The sequence below is a fragment of the Crocuta crocuta genome, unplaced genomic scaffold, assembly GCF_008692635.1.
Source record: "Crocuta crocuta isolate KB4526 unplaced genomic scaffold, BGI_CrCroc_1.0 scaffold138, whole genome shotgun sequence".
NCBI classification, from domain to species: domain Eukaryota; kingdom Metazoa; phylum Chordata; class Mammalia; order Carnivora; family Hyaenidae; genus Crocuta; species Crocuta crocuta.
In genome coordinates, this window is record NW_027532585.1 from 76,738 (window position 1) to 102,593 (window position 25,856).

Genomic DNA, 25,856 nt, shown 5'->3' on the forward strand with positions numbered 1-25,856 from the left:
ACCAGGGTCCCGTGGCCCTTCAGGAACTGCTGCTCCGTGTTTACAGAGGCCTGTGCCGTGGCCTCCAGGCTGATTCCTTCCAGCAGAACCTTCTGTGATCTCCCGAGTGGATGACAGGCTGGAGACAGACAGGCTCCGGCCGGGGCTGCCGCTGCCTTGGACGCCACACAGCGCGCCCACCCCACCTGCAGTGGCACCTCAGCCCTGGGGCCCGCCCGGAGGAGCAGGCCCACGGGAAAAACATCTGGGGATGGAACCATTCTCTCAGTCATCACCTTATGGGCAGAGGGAGGGAATGCAAAACCCACGCCCAGGAATGAAAGGACTTACTGGCTCCTTCTGACCTTCCAAGGTCATCTAAACAGACAGTGAAGGGACCCACCAGGGTTGTGAGGCACACAGCCACTCTGCTGCCTGGCGTCACTAGTGATGAGGGTCTTGCTAAATCGATTTCCCCTACACTGAACTTGGGCCTTTGTTCTTCTACAGCCTCTTCAGTTACGGACTGGACCTTGGAGATCTCCTGGTCCAGGAAGGATTAGGCTTTCCGTCTAGGGAAGCCATCTTCCATCCTGTCCAAGGCCCCCCTTTTTACAGCTGACAAGTGGAGAGCCTCACCCTCCACTCCGGGTAGAAAAAGCCTCCTCCCTGGTGTGTGCTCTCCGCAGGGACGCAGCCCTGTGTTAACTTCTGAACTAAATTTATGCGACGGTCTACATGGGTCCAGCCTCCACTCTTGGAAGCTTTCACAGAGATAGAGGTGCCTCCAGCTGCTTGCAGTCGCACCTGTTTGAGAACATGTCGAGGGGAGCCCTGCTCTCCCCCTCTCCCTCCCGAGGCTTACAGTCTAGTTCTTAGGTCAGAGCCCAGGACAACTGGAATCAGCTTCAGCCTGTAGTTTCTGGGGACTTAAGACAGGAGAGTTCTTGGGTCACAGAAGGCCTGGGTCCATCCTCCTCTGCACTGATTCCTCTATCCTGAGCACTATGTCTGGCACAGAGCAGAAGCCCAGAAAATCTCTGTTGACTGATTGTATGATATACGGGGTCAACAAACTCTCATCAGTTTAAAAAGTTCCAGATGCAAGTACGACTGTCCTCAAACCCTATTTGATGAAGCCAGAGTGGCCAAGCACAGTTGTTAGTAATGCTGGTAAACCCCACAGGATGATTTGGAAATCACTGGTAAGCCTGCAAGCTCAAGCCTGCGTGGACAATGTGGTTTAATGAGGAGCCGTTGACCTTACATGTAATCATTTCAAAGGACACCAACCAGCTGTTCCCAGGAAAGGGGAAAGAAGCAAGCCACAAGGCAGAGTATGAAGAAGTACTTTAATAGCTCAAACTCATTGTGCCCCCAGTTCTGAAGAGGTTCCTAAGAGGCAACTCTGGCCGTTTGGGAAGCCAATGCTCACCGGCCTGTGGTCTCCGGCGTCAATCTCCTCTGGGTGCTGACTGGGAGGAAAGCGTAAACGTGCCCAGTACCATTTGGGCTCCCGTGGGGCCTTCCTCCATCTATGCATTGTATCAACGGCCTTAGTTCGACTAAGACGATGACTCAGTTAAAGGAAGAGACAGATGTTGACTGTCTAAGCAGGAACAGTCCAAGCCGGCAAGGAAAAGCGCACTGTATACATAGGAGTACAGAAGGGCGAGCTTCTGCCTACGGATCTATGACATTACATTTGTTTCGTCTGAAAACTATCAAGGAGGATTCTGTTGGCCGGGGTGCTTCTGCTGAACAAGGAACGTGGTGGTCCAAAGTCTTGAGTGTCCCGTGCCACCAGCCCAGAGTGATCACGCATCGTCCACTGGAGAGTCTTTGAGGGGAAACATGAAATCCAGCTCATGCCTCTACCTATGGGTCGATTTCTTCAGGAATCACCGTAATCATAATGTCTTCATTGCCCCTGCGGACAACCATGTTCAGGGTGCTTTCCTTCTTAATAACGTCACTGACGTCATTGGCGGAGACCACCGACTGTCCATTAATGCTGATTATGACGTCATTTTCCTTGAGCCCGCCCCTGTAACACAAGGGGAAACACAGTTGTAACACGTCCGTTCCTCCAGGTCTAACTGCCATGAAAGGGACTCAAGTGACCATTGACAGAGCCTCAGCTTAGAACCTAGAAGCCCTGAGCACGGCGCGTGGGGTAGCGGCGAACTTACGCGAGAGTGCCTTAAACTACCAACGGACTGCATTATTTCCTTTTGAGAGTTTTAGGCCAAGTCATCAGTCCTGTCCATTGCAGAAATGCTTCCTGGTGCTTGTATGATCGGACGACAGACTGACCCCAAAGGGGGCAAGGATATGCCATAGACCATCTACCATGTATCATGACCGTGGCCAGCTTGCCTGTAATGGGCATCACAACTCAGAGGGCAGTCCCCGAAGGAACAGGTGGAATGGCTCTGTTATGAGGCCTTCTTTTGTGTTATTGCTGCTGTAACTTTAGCTCTTGGGTATGACGGTGTCAAATAAGCGATTACGTAAGCTCCTTTAATGGTCTAGCACAGCATCAGCAGACTGTCTCTGTACAGGGCTGGGTGGGGAATATTCTGGGCTTTGCAGGCCATATGGCACCCATCACAACTCAACGCTAGTGCTGTAGCCCTAACGCCGCTGTAGGCAGCGTATGACTACCGGGCATGGCTGTGCTCCAGTAGACTTCACTTAGGGACACTGAAATGTCCACTGCGTATAATATTTATGTATCATAAGAAAATATTCTTCTTTAAACTATTTTTTTAGCCACTTAAAAAGGCAAAATCTACACTTTGCCCGTGGGTCATATTAAAGTGGAGCAGACAGCAGGCCAGATCTGAGGCCCAGGGAACGGCTTGCAGGCAGGCCTCTGATCTAGTTCTTCTGTCTGCATATTACGTCAATAGAGGTAAGAAGTGCTGACTGCCGGTTGAGTTACTTCTTTTCATGTTACTTTGAGGTGTTATTCTTCTGGAGGTGTGGACAGGTATGGCCTGATCAGTAACAGACAGAATTAGAGAAGGCTTCTACAGGACAGATGTCCTTCCGGAGGCTTAGGATGGGACCACTGCCCAAGATCTCAGGGACACTGCTCCTTAAACTCTCCCTCCCCAGCCAGGCCTAACCCAGAGACGCATGAAGAGTCGGACACTGCTCTTTGCACCTGAAGGACCTCTCAGGAAGCGAGGACTTTTGAAGATGGGAAGCATCCTTTTGCTGATGAGTCCTGAGCTGAACCAGGTCCGAAGGCCTGGCTGGTGGGATTGACCAAGGATGTCCAACCCTTTTATCAAGGATCCTCACGACCACCTGAGCTGGTATGAGAACACAGCCTCCCCCGACCGCCCCCAGGAAGCCCCAGGATATCAGGCAAAGAGAAAATAATTCTAACTCACGCTTCTGCTGGGGTATCAGGAAGGACTTCGATGATATATGCTCCTGAAAGCACATCTGGGAAGTCCCGGTGACGGTCTTTCAGCTCTTTGGCTTTGCTGCTCGGAAGGAAAACACCCGTGTGAACACCAAGTCACAAGGGGCCCCCTGCTGGCTGAGACTCTGCTCTCACCCAGACTCTCCTCCTGATCCCTGAGTCTGAAATAAAATACCTCGAGGAGCTTGGCTTCTGCTTCACGTATCTGTCTACTAAAGTCAAAGATGTACTGGCTAACGGGAAGGGCAGTGCTTTATCATTATTATTATTATTAATTTTACTAATGATTTAATAGTAGCTATTATAACTTAAGGAGTGAATACGGTATATCTGTTGCCTGGGTTAGGAGCCCCAGCTCTGCCACTTTCTGTGTGACCCTGGGAAGCTGCTTAACCTCTCTGTGCCTTAGCTTCCTCGCCTACAAAACAGGAATAATGAGAATACTCTATGACATAGGGGTCGTTTCGAGGATTAGGTGAGATGGTCCGGACGCAGCACCTGGCCCAGTGCCTGGTGCAGAGCAAACGTGGGATAAATACAGTGGCTGGCGTCACTGTGGTTAGTGACCCCTGCCACCCCCTGTGGATCCAAGCCTGGACACACATTCGGTTGCCCAGTCCTCACCACACACCAAAATGCCTGCACTGTTATCCTTCTCCTGGAGAGGAGGAAACTGAGGCACAGAGGTCAAGTCATTTCCAGGGTCATTAGCCAGGAAGTCGCAGAGCTGAGAAAGAACTCAGGAAGCCAGAAGCCAGGGTGTATGCTCCTTCCCCATGCCTCTGTCGCCCACAGTTCCAAGACAGGTAACTGATTCATATTTGAGTCCTCATTCTGGAATGCTAAAGATGACACCACCATTCGTACTATGCATCTAAACTGTAGTAATATAGTCACAATGAACTAAGAGTAAATTAATGATGATAACTAATATGTTAATGTCTACATTCGTACGTTCTGCTCTTTGCTGACTATACCTACAAGTTTACCTACGAGAGTTGCCACCGTGCCCTTAGTTACCAGGACTCATATGATGATACCAGACTTTTCCATTCAGGGTAAAACACCAGTATGTTGCAAGCCTGGCAGCCACAAGCCATGACTTCCACCACCGACAAACAAACCTGACCCAGCATTCCGGCAGCCACAGCCCACACGCAGCCGTGCTCCCGAAAGGCAGGGTGCTCTGGGCTGAGGGAGGTGCTGGGGCACTCCTGGAATGTGGATTTCAACGGAACAAGTGGTAAAAGGAAAGCACGAGAGAGAGCAACCAACACGCCCCACTGTTCAGGCCTGCCTTTAAAGAGGAGGGTAGAATCTTCTAGAAGGAAGGACCTGTTCCCTCCAAACACACACACAAAAAAAATGAAGCATAAAACCAGAGGCCCAGGGGAATGATGGCTCCTCTGCTCTTTCCTGATGTTTCTCAATTATAACCAGAAACTGAGATGCTGAAGGCAGCGGGAGGTTTCTCTTTTCAGGGTGCCAGTGTGAGCCTTCCAAAGTTCAGGTTTAAGTTTAAGGTACAGACCGAGATGTCCCGCTTACCCACCTGGATGTGAGCGACATCATTCGGATGCCAATATACTTCTTCTTGGTAATGGCTTTGCCTGTGTGACAACAAAAAGACAACAGGTCAGCCCAGTTGGCAGCTACACTGGGGCACCAGGAGCTGTGAGGCTCGATCCCTCCAGTGTAAAGTCAGGGCCCCCAGGGCGTACACTGGTGATGTGGGTCAAATCCTTTCCAGACCCTTACCTGCCATGGCACCTGGGGAAAGTCCTGTCACTTCTGTTAATGGCCAAAAACTGAAGTGATACTTGATTCCTCTTTGACTCACCCCCGTATCTGATAAATCCAGAATCTGAGCCCTGCATCCCACCCCGATGTGTCTCACGTAGGCCTACAACTTCCACCCAGCCTCTCCAGCAGAGTCTCCACGCAGCCACGGCAATGACTTTCCAAAGTCGTCCACCTTCCCTGTTCTCAGTACAACCCAAGGCCTTCCCCACGGCCACCAGGGCACAGAGGTCAAGTCACCGTGCCCCTGGCTAACCGCTTTCCACGTCCACCTGTGCGACCTGACCTTCACTGCACTCCAGCCACGTGACCCACTCACCGTGTGTGCTGTGCCCACAATGGAGCCCTTGAATCCACTGTTCCTTGGCGTGGAATGCCCCTCGCCCGGCACTCCCCCAGCTCACCACCCTGCTTCATTTTCAGGGATGCATCATCGGTATCTGAAATCTTGCCTGTTTGTCTTCTGTCACCCTCCCTTCTCCCCAAGGCAGCGTATAAACATCACACATGCCGGGGACCCTGTGGAGCCATGGAACCCCCAGCCTCAGCCCAAGCAGCTGGGTCAACAAACATTTGTGGAATGAACGGTCTCCCTGACTCTCAGTTTTTCTCATCAGCAAAATGGGACTCATACTACCCTTCTGAGAGGGCAAAGGAACTTAATGAAATAAAATGATGTATGGAAATCACCTAGGATCCTGCCTGGTACGTATGAGACTGAACCACACGAAACATTCATGGCCAAAAAGGGTCACACATCTGTAACCCAATTCCAGGAGCCTAACAACATGCATCCCATTTTCCTTCTTGATCCGAACGAAAGGCCTGGCTGACGTGCAGGCGTGTGACCGGCCCCACCTGAACCACCTGCGGCTGTGCGGGGCCGTGCTTTACCTTTGGCCTGTCGGTCGTGGGACTCGGTTAGGAACTTTTTAATCTTATCCGATGGGATTGCAAAGGAGATTCCAGCTGTCACCTTCAGAGTGTTAATCCCAATGACTTCGCCATCCTGAAAGGCAAGATGGAAACAGCCTGCTGAGTCCACGGAGGTTTACCAGAAGGCCCACACCCAAAGCGAACAGATCATCTGTAATGAAGGAAGTCTTTGAGNAGCAATGGGGGATCCAACATACCCCAGGATCCGCCCTCTGGGACCACCATGCCGCAAAAAACAGCCTCAAGAGGCTCTTTTCAAGGTGCTCCTTTGCTCCTTTCACAGGGAATATCTCCGAAACCTCAGAGTCCTTTAGGGGGCTGTTCACAGCCTTGGGCTTCTTCCATTTCTCATGATCTTAAGATTCTGCTACTGATAGCCAGGGGGACAACCTTAGCGCCTAGGGGTTACCAGGAAAATGCAGTGCTATCTCTGCTATCTCAGCAGCCAGGATGTTATGGGGGCTGCAGGGTAAGGCCCCGCCTCGCTTCCCCTCCTTGTCACAGACCGGCTTCAAATCTCGGAGGAAGACAGTCTACAGGGTGTGCTCCAATTCAAGACAGATTCCTAGTTTGGCAAACACTACTCGTGGAATAAGAAGCCCCCCTCACTGTTCTTCTGCACGCCTCTGTTGAATGGTTCGTTCAGCTCAGGCTGAGAAGGGGCAACTGCCAAGCGACTACAAATTCCCTTCTCGTATACTTCCTGCTACACTGAGAATTCGGTCCCCGACACCGAGAACCTTCCAGGAGGTGCTGCCACCCAGGGCCTCGCTAAAAACGGCCTCAACTTCCCATCGAGGGACAGGAGGATAGGGCTGGGTGACCCCTGATCTGCGTGGGCCTCACTCTGGCAGATCCTAAGGCCTCCCTTTTCATGCTTCCGTATTTAACTGCAGACTTAAGTGACATCTCTGTGAGCGGGGGCAACCCCTCATTTCAGCCAGGTCTTAAGGGAGGGCTCCTGGCCAAGACAAAGACCGTGATTGAGCCAAGCCAGCTTGTGTGGCGGCCTGGAGACCTCATCTGAAGGCCGTGCCTTTCTGGGACAGGCCAGAACCGCTAACACCTTCAGAATAAAGGCCTCCCCCTCTGGCTGCTCCTGAGTTGGACCTGAGTTCCACTGCGTTTACTTGTAGCTCTGAAACCCAAGCGTGTCTGCGGGCATCACTTCAGCCCCGACTGCCGCGTGCCTTACTCTTTCCAGAAAAGATAAGAAGGGTAGTTTGTAAGGACACAGTACAGATTCACAGATGTCACTTTAAACAAATCAGATTATGCGCTGTGGCAAGTTCCTGTCTGAAAAGAAAGCAAAAAACAACAACAAAAGAAAAACCCCCAAAAATGTACATAGATTTTAAAAAAAAAAAAAAAAAGAAAGGCCTTACCACATTCATTNTGAAATCAAACAAAAATTAAAAGGTTATCAGTTTATGTCTTTTCACGGCTCTGTGGATCTCCTTGCCTAACAGGCTCTCTTCTTGCATTTTTTCCTGTCATCCTAATAGGTCGCTGGGAAAAGGGACCTTAAACAATTTCAGAAAGTTTTAGATGTGCCATAAATAGGAAATTTTTTTTTCTTTTGGCTCCAAAGCCCAGAGGCCAACTATAACTTCCCTCAAACACCCAACACAACTTCCTTCTGCTGGAACAGGCTGGCTGCCTGCCAGCCCCAATGTTTCAAATCTGCACGGCCCCCACCTATGCGGTCCCTGCTTCGCTGCTGGGGCTGGAAATCCACATGGTTTGTTCTTTTTCCATTAGTTCATGCGGATCCCAAGAAAAGTTGGGGAGTAAAACCTATTAGGGCAGTAAATGCACAAAACACACTGCTTCTTATTTATTAGACAGATGCAGGGGGAAACACATTGCTTTTTAGAAATGCCAATCCTGTAAGGAGACAGCCAAAGGGGAAAAAATGTGGTTTATAAAAGATTCCGTTGATGAGAAGGCCTGGCCTCCTTAGACATCGAATAGTCTGGGCCTGACGCTCAGACTGCACCCCAAGGCAAGGCGATGACCTCAGGGGCTACAGCACCTGCACCAGGTGAACGCCCTTCTGCAGAGCCTCAAACTCGGCTCCACCAACAGGCCTGGAGGCAGTGGAGCCACAGCCCCTCCAGTGGGGTGGGGAGCTCCCTTGGGCTGCAGACCTTGGCGTATCTGAAGTCCCCTTCCCAGAAGTCCCTGGAGATCGTGGAGGCTGAGGACCAGCCCTCGGCCTCACCTGCTCTAGGGGTTCAAAGGCAACGCCTTGGCCGCCACCTTGAGGATCCTGGCTCCAGCCCCGGTTCCTAAGCCCAGGTTTCCAAACGCCCGCCCGACCCCACAGGGCTCACGTTGATGATGGCGTCTGTCTGGATGTAGTCCATGTCCGAGTTCCGGAGCCCCAGCTCTTTGCCGCCACGCTGGGTGGTGCTGACGATCCCAGTGGTGACGGTGTTTTGAAGGGAGAACGGGCTCCCGATGGCGACCACGAACTCCCCCGGCCGCAGCTCCGAGGAGCGGCCCAGCAGCAGGACAGGAAGCTTGCCCTGGAACCACAAGGTTGGCGCTGCTGCGTTTGGGTAACAGAACAGACGACGCACAGGGGAGCGCCGAGCGGTGACGGGCCTCGCGCGGGAGTGAGAGCAGGCCCGGGGCCCCGTCCCCCCCGCCCACCAGCATCAGCATGTTGCAAGCCAGTGCGGGGCAAGCGAGCGCCGGAGCCGCTGGCCAAGATGAACACGGAAGGTCATGAGAGGCCACTGCGGGGTCGCGCCATATCAGCACAGACCTGCGGTGAGACCCCGAGACCAGGGGACAGGAGACAAAGTCTGGACTCGGGGTAAGACGTGCCCAAGAAAGGATCCTGAGCCCACACGCCCCCTGGCGGATGCACCCCCACTCATCACAGGCACTGCTATCCGAGTCCTGGGCACTGAGGCCTGGAGCCGCCCGGGTTCAGCTGGGTGCATTTCTGTGCTAAGTGCAGGGCAATTCTGGTGAGGCGCGGGCAGCGGGATGGGGCGGCAAGGCACCCAGCCTTCCCCACCCCTCCACCAGCCCCAACACCTCAGAAGCAGGCTCCCCCCCACATCAACCACCTCTGCTCCGCACGGCCCCGGTGAACTGACCCACCCACAAACCTGACCCCCAGTGCCCTGTGAGGGCCCGGCGGAGTCAGAAGCTCCGAATAACTCTTCCAACTAAGCCCGGACAAACTAGAGCCAGCCGGAGCAGCCAGGGCTGCAGAGAGCTGGGCTTCCTTCGGGAAGGCCCGAGGCTCTCCCCCTCCCTTCCTTCCTGCGCCAAGCAAACCTTCCTCTTGCCTTTGTTCCCTGAGTCAAGAGCAGCAGCTGCCCAGACAACGTGGACCAGGCCCAGGAAGCCGAGGCCCCGCCCAGGCCTCGCGCACTTCCAGCATCCTCACGTTTGTCTGCCTCAACAAAGAAAGAGGCGAGGGGGTCCCCTGAGATGATGGGGTGGGGGGAAACCAGGGCTACTTTAGCATCTGCTCTGACAGAGATAAGGCAGACACGAGCGGGTGAGGCAAGGTAATCAATGGACCCATTCAACAGATGAAGAAGTTGAGGCTCCAATGGGGCCAATTAAAAGATGCAGACGTTGAGGGTGACTCGAGACAGAGCAGAGATCCACACCTCGGACTGTGCCCCCCAACCCAGATTCTCTCATCCTCTTACATGACACTATGCCGTAAAGACCCCCTGCCCCCCAAATGAGGAAGAGGCGGGGTCAGAAAGTTCATGGAGGGAGAAGGAATATTGGGGAAGGGATCTAAGACCTCAAACTGACTCTGAGAAATAGCAAGAGGAGACATGCCCCTCAGGGCACAGATGGTGAGAAGCCGGGTAGAGGCCTGTTGGGAGCCCAGAACCCCGGCCAGGGTGCCGGATTAGATCCTGCCGGAGTTTATAACCACTTGGGTCCTAAGTGTTGTCATCTGGAAAACGGGAATAACACGGCACATCTCTCTCATGGGTCAGTTGTGAAGATTAGGCGACAAGACCCGAACAGCACTATGAAGGCCGCCCGGCTTGTGTTAGGCACCCTGTGAGCAGGACACAGTGACCGTGGGGTCACCCGAGGCCAGAGCGCACGGTGCTCTGGAAGGGGCAGGCCTGCGGCCCCGCACCCCTAGCTCCTCGGCACCCGGCGGCACACCAGCGAGCTCCCCACGCCTGTTTACCCTGGGCCCGCGCCAGCCGCCCCTGCCAGGAATGACTTCATCCAGCAGTCACGGCGGGTGGGCGAGCAGGGCCGGTGATGTGCACTCGGCCACTCTGGGGGAGGCCCGCTGGGGACACTACGGCTCCTTCAGGGCCAGGCAAGGGGGCACGGCGGCGAAGGCTCCTGGGGCCGGGGCATGTCTGGCTGCTGCTCCAAGGCAAGAGATCAAGTTCAAACAGAGAGGTGGGCCCAGCCCACACCAGCTCAGACACAAACTGGGAACCGCGTCAGGAAGTTCCGCGGGGCAGGGCTCGCCGTGGGATCTTAGCCTTGGCACACCCTTGATCCCCGCATTCCACCTGGACCCGGGCTCCCAGGTCTCGGGGTTCAGAAGGCAGAGGGGCTCTGAAGACACCGCTTGGGCTCCTCTTTTCCAAGTCTGAGCTCAGGGCAGAGGGCGAGGCAGGGAGACAAACACTTTGGGGGCAGCGGAGCTCTGGGGACAGAGGAGAGACACCCCCCATGAGGGGAGGAGAAGAGCGGGGACCTGGGGCCTGCTCAGCCGCGCTCACTGGGGAGGGCCAGGCTGCAGGGGCCTCCAGCACAGGGAAGTCATCACACTCGAGGGGCCACATGGGCTTGGACAAGAAGACATCAGTGATGCTAGCCCGCGTCTCCCCAGAAACCAATCCTCCCTTGAACACAACAGGGGGAAGGAACTCTGGATCCCAAGTGGCCAAACCTGCACCAATGGTACCAATGGGCAACGCCAACCCTCCCCTCGTGTAAGCTTTTACTCACTCCAGCATCGCCTGGATCATGAAGGACAAGCGTAGACAACAATAAGCAAGTGGACATATCCCAGGGGGGTGGGGGGTTTTAACATGAAGCCTCGACTGACATGGAAGGAGTGAACCTTCTACCTCCCGGCTGACGAAGCACTTTTGTGGCCACCATGAGAGTTAGGGCCTGCGTCCCCCCCCCCCCATTTTACAGATGTGGAAACTGAGGCTCAGAGATGGAGTGACTCCTCACAGCGAACGTGCAGCCCGGCTAAAGAAGAGAACAGGCTTCCCAATTCTCAGACCTGTGCTCCCAGTATGTGTTACCCTGAAACCTAACTGGAGGCAGAGATCTTTGCAAACAGGTGACCTAGGGCGGGAACGTGGGTCAGGCCAGGCTTACAGCTCTCCATGAAGTCAAATGCCCTCTCAGGGCCATCTGGCCCCTGCTCCTCCCAGGGGCTGCTGACCCCACCGGCATCCAGCTCTCTAGCTCTTTCAGATCCAAGTGGGCTCATCTGATCAGCCCTCACCTCAGGTCTGTCGGCTCAGCACAGCTATACCTCTGCTGGCCAAATTCCTACTCGGTAATTGAGCATTTTATCCCATGGCTGTCTAGACACACGGTCCACAGGGGGCCTCGGGGAGATGAAACACAGATACTGTGGAAGCGCCAAGCCACACCTCAGGCTTGACCTGCAGATGGGAAATGCTGGCCCGCTCACTCCTGGTTTCGCTCCGTGGTGCCGTCGGAAGGCTGGCTCCCGGCACACCCACATCAAAGCCGCCTCAAGGCTCCTGAGCAGACACTCCGCCTGAGTTTCCTTTGGGAGCGACCCCAGCTTCACAGGCTCGGTCAGAGAAGCAGGCCCCTCTCCTGACAGCCCCTTCCCCCATCTCACCATCCCAGGCATGCAGCAGCCTACGATGTAAAACACAGGCATCTCTCCTCCGCCTGGCAGCAAGCAAGGGGGCCAGCAGCATCCATGCCCACGTCAGATTCTCCAGCCACCAGGTAGATGAAAACCTAAGTCAGGTGTGCACACTGCAGCAGCGGGGGGGGTGGGGGGGGGGAGCTCATAAGTGGCCACAGCAAAACTCCAAGGCTCCGTATCAGAGCCGAGAAGGAGCCCTCAGGCTGTACTTGGAAAGCCTGGGTCTCACGTTTGGCCCAAGACTTTCGAGGATGAGGGATATTCCGCAGTGTGTCCGGCAGGCTCCCAGTTCTCAAGGTCATGCTCATCCTCATCGAGGCGGGTGGGGGAGCTATCTGGATGTGACCCACCACCGCTAAACAGCATCCTCACACCACCACCACTGAGAATGACCTTAAGAACACACGAATCCCCCTAACACCTGAGTTTTCAGCCCAGTGCCACCCAGGCAGATGGAGAAACAGCCCAAGTGAGGGTGTCAGAAGTCCTGGGTGTGGACTTTGGACTTCCCGGGTCTGTGTTAAATTACTAAACACTAGCCGTAGGCAGGATACTGACTGTGTGGTAGATTTAATGCTGGAACGTGGAGGAGGTGAGTGCAGAGCATGATTAAAGAAGGCTCTCCCATTCAGTTAATTACAACAAACAAACAGCCAGCGGGCCGGCAGCACTGCTCCTGTGAAACACCGCCAACATGAAAGAGAACTTTCTAAACGAGCCTTCCCTGAGCGTCACCTAAGCGCCGGGCACAGAGAACACAGAAGATCAATGAAATCCATCCATGCCCCGCCCCCAAGCTTACGGTCTGATGGGTTGGAGAGTCACATGGGCGTAAAAAGAGACATAGTCCAAATCTCCACTGCCAAGGTCAGTTCAGTCTAGAATGTTCCACAAAGGCTAAATATAGAACAACACTAAAAATGATTTGGGTGTATCAATTACGGTTATTTTCAGCTGCAAGTATCAGAAAACCCTACCCAAAATTGAGTAAACGTCCAGCTGTTCAAGGGCAAGGTGGTGCCAGGGCTGATCACCTCAAAGACTCATGGACATCTTTCCTTCTGTCTGATCAACTTAAGCCACTCCTTTCCAAGTGTTATGTAAAGGCAGGACCATGCCCCGTGGATATAAAGAATCTTTTCTCCCCTGTGTGCCTCTCCAGAAGAACAAAGAATCCAGAGGCCCAGCACATTCCTCTTCCTGGGTTATCGGTGAGCAATCAGCCATAAGATTACCCTCAACCACTCTTTGACAAGGGGAACATGACCCCCATGACTGCCTTAGCCTCCCCAGAATTTGTCCGCATTAGGATCGGGGTGGATCATGGTTGGACGGACCAGGGCTGTAGCATCAGGAACAAGGAAGGAGGTGGGGTGGGAGCCATTAACGTTCAGCAAGGCTTAGGGGGAATGGGTTCATTTTAGAGCAACGATCCTAGGTGCTCCTGGGTGGCTCAGTCAGTGAAGGGTCCAACTTGGTCTCAGGTCATGATCACGCAGTCCGTGAGTTCAAGCCCTGCATCGGGCTCTGTGCTGCCAGCTCAGAGCCTGGAGCTTATTTCGGATTCTGTGTCTCCTTCTCTACTTCTCCCCCACTCACATTCTCTCTCAAAAGTAAATAAATATTAAACAAAATTTAGACAGCAATCCTAATACCTAACAATGTTTGGGAAGGGCACTAGTAAGTATAGGCTCTTTCATGCAGTTTTTTGGTGGCTGGGGGGTGTGGACGGGGGGTGAAAGGAGAAACCTGCTTCAAAAACATGTAATGATCGTGAAAAGTCTGTGTTAGTGCAAGACACAAGTGGTCCAAACAGAGCCTGGCCGAACCAACCACCCCCCACCCGCCCCGGCCTTGTATGCATGTCCTACGTGCCTTGTGCTCTGTCGTTTGCTTGGCTTTTACAACCAGACGCTCTGGGCCACCTGGGCGGCTCAGTGAGTTGAGCATCCAACTTTGGCTCAGACCATGATCTCACGGTTCATGGGTTTGAGCCCCACATTGGGCTCTGTGCTGACAACTCAGAGTTTGGAGCCTGCTTTGGATCCTGTGTCTCCGTCTCTCTCTGCCCCTCCCCTGCTCGTGCTCGGTCTCTGTGTCTCTCTCTCAAAAATAAACAAACATTTAAAAAAGTTTACAACCAGACGCTCAGTGGGACAGACCATCGTGCCCATGTGACGACGTTCCCACGGCTAGGAGCAGGCGGTCCCAGGACCAGAATCCTCCCTCTGCCTCCAACCCAGGTGTTCTTCCCTCCGGCCTCCCCTGCCCACTGCCCAGACGCTCATGGTGCAGGCCCTTTCCACAGGGGCGAGTGACGGCAGCAGAGATGGTACACAGCAGGGCGCGTGAGGAATCCAAGGGCAATCAGCACAGAAACCAGCCAGAGGAGGCTGAGTTCAAGAGTCCTTGGGGGAGGGCCTGGCCATGCTGTTTCTCTGGTGCTGGGAGGCTGAACTATCCTCAGCCAAGCCCGGGCCAGGGCCTGGAGGCAAGCCTGTGGGCACCACCTGCTTCGATGACTCTCTATGGGGCCTGGACTCCCGCTGAACATGAATCACACACCGGAAGCCCCGAGGAAGGAAGTCTGAGTCTGTGCTGAGTAACGTCCTGGGTGATGGCCTGCTTTGGGCCTATCCTCCAGCAGCAGCCAAGGGTGATGCACAAGAGAAGGCTCAGACAAAATCACACCACACGCACACGCACACACACACACGTGCATACATGCCACCTCAGCCGCTGATCCCAGAAGCACGATGTCCCAGGCAGCGGGACAGCCAGCTTTGGACCTGGTCCCGTATGAACTCACTCCGTGACCTTGAGCCACTTGATTGACTTCTCTGAGCCCGGGATTTGACCACTTCTAAAATAAGGCTGTTGGAGGCTAGTGATGGCCAAGGTCATTCCAGCTCTGACAATTAGGGTTCTTTCCAAAAGACCTGGCTGATGTCCAAAAAGCCTATTAGCAGACAACCGTTAAATCGGTGAGATCAAAACAGGCACCGCAGTCCTTAATAAATAAATCTCTTTTCATACAACTCCCCGATGGGGGCAGATAGATGGTCCTTGCGAGCGCCTGCCGCAAGAGGAGAGGGGACTCCTGGAATTCTCCAGACGCTGGCTCAGCCCAGAGTTGTGTAGAGAGGATCTAAAGGTAATGGCCTGTCGATCTTTCAGCTTCTGGCCACACCGGGTTCTGCCTACGAGCAGATGCTCATGCCCCTGCACTCCTTACAGAGAAGGCCAATAAAACTGAAGAGAAAAAAATGTTCTTAACCTAATGAGGCAAGTGAACTACTTCTTTCTCTTCCTTGGAAAGTATAAAGCGCTCCTGCTACAAAAATATTTTCGTGGCTGAGTGGGCGGGAGCCGCTGCCTCTGCCCGCTGTCCGGCACGCTCGTTGTCGAGGGGCTGGAGCTCCCAGCCTGGTCCTGTGTGTATCGGCCGCAGGGTGCTTCAAAGGCTAATGTTGCAGCAGCTGGCTGGGACTCAACGGAGTGATTCAGTGCGCTTTCTGGAAACAGTTATGCTAACCTTTCATTTTCTTTTAAAAAAAATATGCAATGGAGAAAATAGCACGTCCCCCATACCCAGGAAGAAGCAGAACCGCAAAGCTTGCCTGCTTACCGTGGAAAAGCAAACGAGGCCGCAGAGGCATTGGGGCGGGGGGCGGGGGTGCTGTCAGCATCTAAGACTGTTCCATGGATGGGAGTAGGGGAGGGTTCGGGAGACGGGAGAAGCAGGGGAGGCGGAGGGAGAAAGAGAAAGGAACAGAGCATGGTCAAGCCCAAGCAGAAAGAGAAAGAGTCAGCCAACGACCTTCGTCATCCCTGTCTGTGAACCCCGCCAGAATATTTAGTCTCCATCAGGCTGTATCAAGAAACACTGGCATCTTAAAAATTCGCTTACTCCTGTTGTCTAAGCCACAAAATGTCAACAGTTCTATATGGGAGCCCAACGGGCAGTGACTGTACTCATTTCACGGCATCCAGAGGAGGCAAAACATTGTCTCCATCAAGCCTAACTCTGGTCTTCGCCGCACACCAGCCTCTGGACCCCATCACTTTCATCAGACACTGACTCCAGCTTCACTCACGATAGGGATTGGCCGCTAAGGATTTATTTTATAAGTCAGCGAATAGGAAAGTGAAAAATGAAAGAATGAACAAACCAGATCATTAAAGATCCTTCCCCAAGGGAAGGGCAGGGGTCCATCTCTGGTGGATTCAGTGCTCAGCACGCCGCAGCCACCCAAGTCTATTCACCTGAACTGGCTCCTCACTCCCCATGACCACTTAGACCTTGTGCTGTCCTGTATGCAGAGAAGCCCAAGGAAATACCTTTCCTTTCAAATTTATGTTTAGAAAAATTTTTAAATAGTAACAGCCTCTGCATAAAAATAATCTGAGACGGTGACACAGGGCATATTACACTAAGCTAATTAACATAAAAAAGAATCACAAAGAATAGTCTAACCACAAAGCCAATGGTTTCAATGAGCTGCCTGGTAACCAAAGCAAAGAGGGAAATACCATGAGTCACATACTCTCATTACCAGATTCTGGTGCTTTCATTAGCAAAAGCGACTTGTTAATTAGCACATGTATTAAAATAATCGGTCCAAATTCATCAGAATGTCTTATTTCTCCCTTGCCCTAGAAGGTGGTCACGATGGTGGTGCGAAAGCGGTTTGGGGAAACTGCATCTACACTGCCGTGAAATGAGGCAACCAAGTCGTTATGCAGTCTTAGCACTTTCAGACTCTCAGGAGATTGACTACATAAGAAAGTGGAGCTTTCCAGAGTATGACCAGGAATTCCCAAGAACAAGGCCAATAAGAAATGTAGACAACATGCAGAAAAAGCAGCTAACGAGAAACGTCGGCTGGTGATCTGACGGGCCCGAATAAACTCACTGAGAAGTAAGTTTGCACTTGGCCCAAGGTCCGTGGCAGGCTTGGTGCCCAATCCTCCCCTGGGGTGGCTCTACCTGCCCTCCTGACACCTCCAAATGTAAGCTTCCTTGCCCGCACCAAGTAGAGTCTCCCCAGCCCCCAGTGCCTTCTACCTCTTCTGTTCGCTCCTTTTCTGTACCTGTCACGGTCTTTTCCTCCACTTCTCCCGTTTCCCACCCTGGACTGTCACCTCACGGCTCCTGGCCACATGCTGATATACCCTCAGCGCCTGACACACCATTTGGCCAAGACAGACGCTCAGTAAAGACTTACAGAATCCACGAGTGAATAAAGAGTAACTGAGGAAAATGATCAAAGCAGGCTCTAAAGACCTTTAGGATTTCAAATTGGATAATAATTTTCAAAACATCTTGGATTCATGGAAACCCTGTGCTGAGAATACAGAGAAATGGGCAAAAATAAGACCTCTCCCTGCCGAATCCAGCAAAACCGAGCAGCAGGAGCAGCAGCGAATAAAGCACAATTCACACTCCCACACACCACATGCACACACACACGCATGCACGTGCACACGCACACACATACCACACACACGCACACACCACACATGCACATGAAGTGCACACACTCACACACCACACACAATTCACATGTGCACACACACACCACACATACATATGGACGTGCACGTGCACACACCCCAAACACAAGTACACACACGCCTACACACCACACGCACGCACAAACACCACATTCACTTCGCACACGCATGCACATATGGATGCACATACCACATACACGCACACACCACACACGTGCGCATGCACACACACTCCACACACACATGCACACACCACACATTCACCACACATGCACACACACCACACAATTCACCACACATGACACACACACCACACACACACCACACAATTCACCACACATGCGCACACACCACACACACGTGCACACACCACACACACACCACACAATTCACCACACATGACACACACACCACACACGCGCGCACACACCACACAATTCACCACACGTGCGCACATACCACACACACGTGCACACACCACACACAATTTGCCACACATGCACACACACGCCACACACGCGTGCACACACCACACACAATTCGCCACACATGCACACACACACCACACACAATTTGCCACACATGCGCACACACACCACACGCGCACGCACACCACACACAATTCGCCACACATGCGCACACACACCACACACGGGCGCACACCACACAATTCACCACACACATGTGCACACACCACACGATTCACCACACACACACGTGAACACACAATTCACCACACATGCACACACGCACCACACACACATGCACACACCACACACAATTCACCACAGATACACACACACGTGCACACACAAGTCACCACACATGCACACACACGCACCACACACACGTGCACACACCACACACAATTCACCACGCATGCACACATGCACACACACGCACCACACACACGTGCACACACCACACACAATTCACCACGCACGCACACATGCACACACACGCCCCAGGAGAAAGAGCAGGTGAAATCAGCCTCTCTGTCCTCTCGCCTTTGGTCCCCTAGAGCCTCACTCGCTTCTCGCTTGGGTCTCAGGAGTACACTTGGCCCCCAGCACACTCAGCTCCCCAGGACAAGGTGTTAATCACCTCACACCGGGGTTGGCAAGCTTCCTCTGTGAAAGGCCAAAAAGAATTCACCATGTGGCCTCCATCCTAACTACAACTCTGCTGGCCCGGGGCAAAAGCCGCCACAGACTCTAAACAAAGGAATGGGCATGGCTGGCGTGGCAATAAAACTTTATTTACGAAAACGGGTATAGGCTGCATGGGGCCTGCAGGCGGCACTTGGCCAGCCCTGGACTCTAACGCGCCGTGACACACTCACTAAACTGTCAAATGGAAGCAGTGTGTGTCCCCCACGCAGTGAAGGGGACGGGACACCCTCCAGATGGGGCACCTACAAATCCAGGCTGAAAACCTGGGAACGGCTGTGTCAGAACCATAAATCAGAGTCTTAATCCAATTCCCTGAAGAGGGAGCGCCGAAGTGAAAAAAGGCATTACCATATTAAGAGAAAAAATAGCCAAAGAATTTCCTTAACAATCAGCTAAGTTCTTGAACCGGGGCCAGAGAACACACTGGGGCTCCGGTTTTGATAGTTTGGGGAACTGAAACATTTCCACATTCCAGGAGGGGCTGCAATCGTAACGTGAGGGGCCACGTCTGGCCCACGGCTGCTCAGAGGCACGAAGGCCGGCTTCGTCTCTGCTGCCTGGGTTTCCATTACCTCATGAATTATTATTATTTTTTTTTTTAATAGTTTATTGTCAAATTAGTTTCCACATAATATTTCATGAATTATTGATCCCCACCCCCTAAAAATGGTAAAAATCAATACGGTAATAGAAGCCTTGTAACACCAACAGGGTCCGTGGCATCTCTACAAATGCAACGGCAGCCTCGGCGTTCTGGGAGAGCGAGCGAGCGAGACCACGGAGCAGCCGGCACGGAGGGCGTGGGGAAAAGAATCCAGGAAGGAAAAACACAGACGCAAACTGAGAGGGTAACTGTGGTCGTGCTCTCAGCCCGGGCTCCCGCTTGCTTTACGACGAGGAGTGACAGACTCCAGAAGATGGGACGCCATTCCAGCGCAGCCTCTGCGTTATCTGATTCACTCTTGGACGGCTCACGCGGCTTAGTCAGCGCCTTCTGACGGTCAGGTTGCCTAAGGAGAGCTGGCAGACGGGCGGGCATGAGTCATGCCTAGCGCCGCACCCCCCGGGGCCCTCGTCACCGTCCCGGGGCCTCCTCGGGCCCTCCTCACAGCAGACTCGCCACCGTGCGCCGGGCCAAACCTTCAGACACGGGCCTGGAGAAGACAGGGCCTGCTGAGCGGCCACTGGAACCCGTATATGGAAGGCCCAGGGCCCTCGACCCAGAGTGACCCCTGTCCCGAGCTTCACACATCAGAGCCGGCAGCTCTTCCTGCCCCAGTGGCCGGCTCAGCAGTAAAAGGACCTCTGAAAACAAAGCAGGCCCCTCGCCCAGAAGTCTTCCTCTTTGGCCACTTCAAATGAGTCTGGCCCGTAGGCGGCAACTGGCCCGAATGTGGCCCGAATGTGGACGGACGCAGGCCTGGGGGTGAGGGAAGAAAAACACCTCACAAGCCTCAACCTGGCCGCTCACACATGCCTCCCCGGTTGCTGGCGTCAGGGGAAGGCGCCCACAGGAAACCTAACGGCCTCAGCAGGGCTTTGAGTTAGCAAAGATCACAGGGCTACTGGAGGCCGGGCAAGGCCAGGTGTCCGTCCAAACCAGACAGGCCTCGGGATCTGACGAGCACTGGCTGGGGAGGGCGCGGTGGGCGGGCGCCATCACGCCCTCACGTGACAGTGGGACACAGGCCACCGTGTGAGCCCGGTGCCTCCCCGCTCTGGCAATTCCTCGGAGCAGAGGGCACTTAGATCCGTGCCCAGACACGGCTGCCCAGCACTCACGACCTGATGTGTGAGTGTGACGGGCGTGTCCCTCACCTTCCAGCCGCGCAGGAAACACTTACACCAACAAATGAGGCAAGTGTACATTGTGCTAAGGACGTGAGCAGGGGGGAATGAACAAGGGACATGCGACTGTCCTCAGAGTGACAGGCGGGGGGCTGGGATGTGGACTGCCCCCTCAGGTCGTGGGCTGGGGAAGGGCTGTCTGGGGCAGAATCTGGCGGGAGCCCCGAAGAGATGGGAAGGCCAGCTCTGGGGGGAGGTGCAGGGAGACACCCAGGGGTGGGGGTGGGGAGGGAGGCACGGCCAAGGCCCCCCGGAGGAGCAGCCCTGCTGTGAGGGAGGCTAAGCAGAGCGGGTGGCCGGAGGGCGGAGGGAGGAGATGAGGTTGGGAGGGGAGGGCGCCCCATCAGGCCAGGGCCCCGAGGCCCACAAAGGAGCTATGCTCTCTTCCTAAGAGCCCAGGGAAATGCGTCAAGGGGAGACAGCAGTGGTCCGAAAGCTGGATGGAGCAAGGGAGGCATGTGCTTCCTCGTCCACACAGCTGGAAAACTGCTGTAACAAAAGGAGATTTCCCCTCAATACACCCCCAGTATTTCTGCTCTGGAGTCTGGCGGAGAGAAACCAAACCACTCTCTTTTTACCTCTGCGTCNAAACACGGCCAGTGTCATGTTAAACACATTTGGAAACAGTTTGTATCTGAAGCTGAACTCGTCTGCCCTCAAAGCTGCTTTCTATTAAAATGTTTGCATGCGTGCTGTCCCAACTTCCTGCAGCTGGCGCTCCCTCCCCGGGCTGCTGCTGGCCCCAGGAAAGAGGAGGTGCAAATCCTAGGACAGAAGCACAGAATGGACTTGAGGGGGTCAGGGGGGGCACCGACCTCCCCCAGCTTGGGGGGCGGGGGGCAGGGGAACAGACCGGGCAAGCTCTTCTGAAAGCTCTCCAGTCTCCAAACTCAGCAGGGAAAGTGAGTGCACATGTGTCTTCTCGGCCGTGAGAAGCAAAAACAGAGTTCCTTGGTCGCAAGCCCAGACATGTTGCTGGCAACCTCAAGCCAAAGGGGGTTCACTGGAGATGGGAGGGGAACTCCAGGAATGGACGGAAAAGTAGACAGACTGGGCTCAGAGACGGCTGGAACTCAGTGCCTGGGGGTCTCCGCCAGCGCGGCCCCTGCAGTTTCTGGGAGGGTAACACACAGTTGCACCCCTGAGGGGAGGGCCTGCTTGACCTAACGGTCATGCGTCCACCCCCGGCCCCGGAGGGTGGGGCACCGCGACTGACAGTCTCACCAAGACGGTCCAAGAGGGGAGAAGGAGACCCCAAAGACAACGCTAGCTGCTGTTCCCGGGAGACAGTGGCTGGCGGCGGGCTGGCNTGACAACAGATGTCCATGGTCATTTCTATTCCTTAAAAGTGTTAAGAATACCACACTCAGTACGAACATAGCTGTTTAAAGTCACAGAGAGCCTCCAAAAGAAATCACGAGGGGGGGCGGGGGGGTGAGGAAGAAATGGGCCCAGGTTATGAGCCACCAAGTGAGCCACTGAGCCCTTGTACATGGCAGGCAGTCACATGGATTTCACTGGGCTCTTAGGAAACAGCATCGGCGGGTGGGGAGGGGAGCTGGGCCACAGCCTCACGTGGCACCATTTGGAATGATTCTCGATCCTCAGGCTCCATTTCTGCTGGTTCTGTTCGCTTTGCTCTGAGTTTTCACACTCGCTTTCTCTTTTTCCATTCCTGACGGTGACACAGGGCAAGCTCACAGCCCATCCACAGCCTGCAAGTTATTACACTGTGTGCGGCTGGGGCGAATGTGGGGCGAATATGGATTTGCTCCGAGGAGAGGCTCCCTCCAAACTGAGCCTCCTTCCCTGCCAGTCTCCGCCCCCTCCTAAATAATCAATCATCAAACTAAGGCAACAAAAGGGAAAGAGCTGGAAGAGATGGCTTTACGCTCCCCACTTCCCACTCCTATCAGCAAAAAATAAAAAAAGCAGTTTAGTAAGTGGAGACGAGTCTCTTGTGTGGGTGTCTGCAATTTAATATCCATTCATTTCCGATTCCTTTCTCAAGAGCCACATTTAGTTCAGCTTTTAAATGTTAAGCACCTTTCTCTTGAGCTGGAAACACACGGCAGACTGTGTGCTGTTGGGTGAAGCGCTGGACCCCCAGGGGTGGGGGGAGGCGAGCGGCAAGGGCGGAGTCAGAAATACTGCAAAGCCGGTGGGTTGAGATGTTTCACGTCCTGCCTGGACATGTCAGGGATGACACAAGAGTAGTCTCCACCTTGGCTCAGAATCTGAAAAGAACATCCCCCTGGCCAGAGGCACATTATGTGCCCACGCACTCCGAACACAAAATCACTCAGCGCGGCGGCAGCTCACGCGGCACCGGGTCGGCACCCTGCCTGCAGAGAGCCCCGGCTGCTGGCTGCCTCCCAGGAGCCCAGGGGAGCCGAAAAGTCTTGCGTGTGGCCACAGGATGTGCTATTCTGGCCAGCCTCCTTCCGGTGAGACTCCACATCCTGGACACCTTTCTGGCAGCACGTTCCTAAATAGGGAAGCGCCAGCCGTCCCGTGGGCTATTTCAAGTCCAGCCATCCATTCCATCACCCCAAAAGGCTGGGTTCCATCCCTCCAGTGAAGGCCACGGCCTTGAGCAGTGGAAGGTCAGCAGCCTGTCATGGTTTGGAAGGTTAGTTTCACCGCAGCATAGCTGTGTGACTTTGGGCAGGTGACTTAAGCTCTCTGAGCCCCTGTTTTTTCCTCTGAGAAATGGGGATGATACAGCTGATTAGGGGGAAGTTACACATGAGGGCAGAGCCTGGATCAGCACTGGAGCTCATCAAGTAGAAGTTTTTATGATTATATTCTGACCAATAAACACATCTTCTAAGAGAGCTGTTGCTAGAAATTCCACAGTTACCTAATAGAAATAATACGCAATCGAGACTTTGCTAAAGGCCACCAGGCACAGGGCCAGATAAACAGCACAGACAACAGCCTGTGTGATACTCCACTGGTCTGCCTTCAAGCCCCCAGCCAGGCAAAGGTTCGTGAAGAGGTGGGAAAGAGACCCCTCATAGCTCTCAGCCCAGGATCTTTTCCTAGGCCAACAACATGACTCCGGCCTCCCCAGGGTCTTCCTTCCACCTGAAGTCTGCAAGCTCACAAGAGCACGAAGCAACCAGAAAATGCAAATCTCACTACACACGCCACGGAGCAAACCCAGCCTCCGCAAGCAACACGCCATCAAGTGGGAACTGGTGACAGCCTCGTAAGAACTGGATTTAATTTCAGGTATGAAGGCTTTGCTGAACAAATCAGCAGCGCAAAAATGACGACGAGGAGAATATTTAAATAGAGAGCAAACCGCTTTCGAACATGGTATTTCCCAGACTGAGCTCACGATGTCTCAGTTTTGCAAAAAAAAAAAAAAAAAAAAGTCCTAAGCTCGGATGATTATCATTTGGAGTATACACCCTTTTGTGGGACACTTGTGTGCATATGAGTACATCAAAAGCTCTGAGAAGTCCTGTAAGGAGAACTCTATTAGCGGTGCTTTAATTCAAGGTTTCCAGAACTTAAGAATGGAGCATTGTGTTAAAACACATCTAGGAAAGCTGCAAATGTCCAATTTGGGATGCTGAAACCTGCTGAAATGCACAAATGAACACAAATCTGTTAACAGCAGTTGCCTCAGAGCCGGGAAGGGAGACTCAGTGTTCAGTGCTTACCTACTAATGTCTTTAATTGTTGGTTTCTTTTATAAAAATATAAGCCTCTAGTTTTAAAACTCCAATCTTGGGGCGCCCGGGTGGCTCAGTCGGTTAAGTGTCCGACTTTGGCTCAGGTCGTGATGCAGGGCTTGGGGGTTCACGGGTTTGAGCCCCGCATCAGGCTCTGTGCTGAACACTTGTTCAGAGCCTGGGGCTACTTCAGATTGTGTCTCCTTCTCTCTCTGCCCCTCCCTGCTCATTCTCTGTCTCACTCTATCTCTCAAAAATAAATAAATGTAAATAAAACTTTCTTAAAAAACCTGTGATCTGATAGTCTGCTTATGAAAGAAGCTGCCATGAGCCCCCTTCTCCCACCCAGCCCAGGCCATACACCCCGTATCTCTTAAATGCTCCCAGTCTCACAACCTGGAAATCGAGTTCTGCAGGTGTGGCGCGCACTTACCTCGTGGTCAATTTTGATAAGTGCAATGTCTGCCTTTTCATCCACATCCTTGATTTTGGCTTCGTAGGTGGCGCCATTTTTCAGCTCAACCTTGACCCGATGCTTGTTGGTCACCACGTGGGCGTTTGTCACAATCAGTCCATCTTCAGACACGATAAAGCCAGACCCACTGGCCACCGGCACCTCCCTCTTAGAAAAAGGAAGCCTAGAACCCCGAGGAGAGAGAGCCCAGTGAAGCATGACACACCTTACGATCAACTCTTGGACACATTGATTAATTGGTTCTGCAAGAGTAACACACACCTAGCAATCGTTGCTTTACATGCTGGGTCTATGTATCATTCAATACAATGGAAGGCTACCGATTGTTGTGAGCATCAAAAAAATTCCACTTATAAAATATTCTTAGGGACTCTCTTTAGCACGAGAGGTTCTTAACTTCTCTAGAAGGTCAAGAATGTGTATTTAAAGAGCCAAAAGGGAAAGCACACTAAGGGACAAATAAATGTTATCTTCCCGTAGGAATATATTTGATGGCCCTTGGACAAACCCAAGCGCCTCAGAGGCAGCTCTGACGCTTTGCTAACGGCAGTGCGGCTGCGGGGAAGCATCAGAGGTCGTGGGAAAACAAGAAGGCCCTCTTTACTTGCGAAACAACTCGATGTGAACCACAGCGGGAGCGATCTTCTCCACCACGTCAGCGATGAAGTTGTATTTATGGCGTAAACTGTTGGGGTCTTCCTGCCCTGAGAACAAAGCAAAGACAAGACACTTTAAGACTCCGTTGCTCTGTGCTGTGGGTTCTGAGAAAGGCCATGGGTGAGAAGGAGCCAAAATATATGCCCGGGGCCTTTGGAAACCAGGACACGCGAGGGCAAGACCCCAGACCTAGGCTCCTTTGCAAAGATCCTCGCAGCTCCCGAGGAAACGTCCACTTAGGTAAGAAGCGACACCCATCACAGTGGATGTCTTTGTTCTGCTTCTTTCCTCCCAACAGCTTCGCTGCAAAAATGCTGAGCCAGAGGCACCAGCTGATACCCGGACCTCCTGGCGGCTCCCCTGCAAAGGCTGTGCTGCCCAGGGTCACCGTGCCAGAGCCACCCTCCGCCACATCCCTGCCAGTTCCCACAGCGGCACCGAGAAGCAGCCCCTCCCAGCACAT

The 25,856-nt window shown here is 53.4% G+C and overlaps 1 protein-coding gene across 1 annotated transcript; it reads right to left on the reverse strand.

Annotated features, from left to right (window-relative positions):
- Nucleotides 1-1,312: 1,312 nt before the first annotated feature.
- Nucleotides 1,313-25,856, reverse strand: HTRA1 (HtrA serine peptidase 1). Its single transcript, XM_077779519.1, has 8 exons — nucleotides 25,733-25,856; nucleotides 25,341-25,440; nucleotides 24,695-24,899; nucleotides 8,452-8,685; nucleotides 6,113-6,227; nucleotides 4,971-5,028; nucleotides 3,384-3,479; nucleotides 1,313-2,026 (listed from the first exon to the last, which is right to left on the reverse strand). Exons 1-8 carry the CDS (start codon nucleotides 25,854-25,856, stop codon nucleotides 1,858-1,860), a joined length of 1,101 nt encoding a protein of 366 aa, XP_077635645.1. The 3' UTR covers nucleotides 1,313-1,857.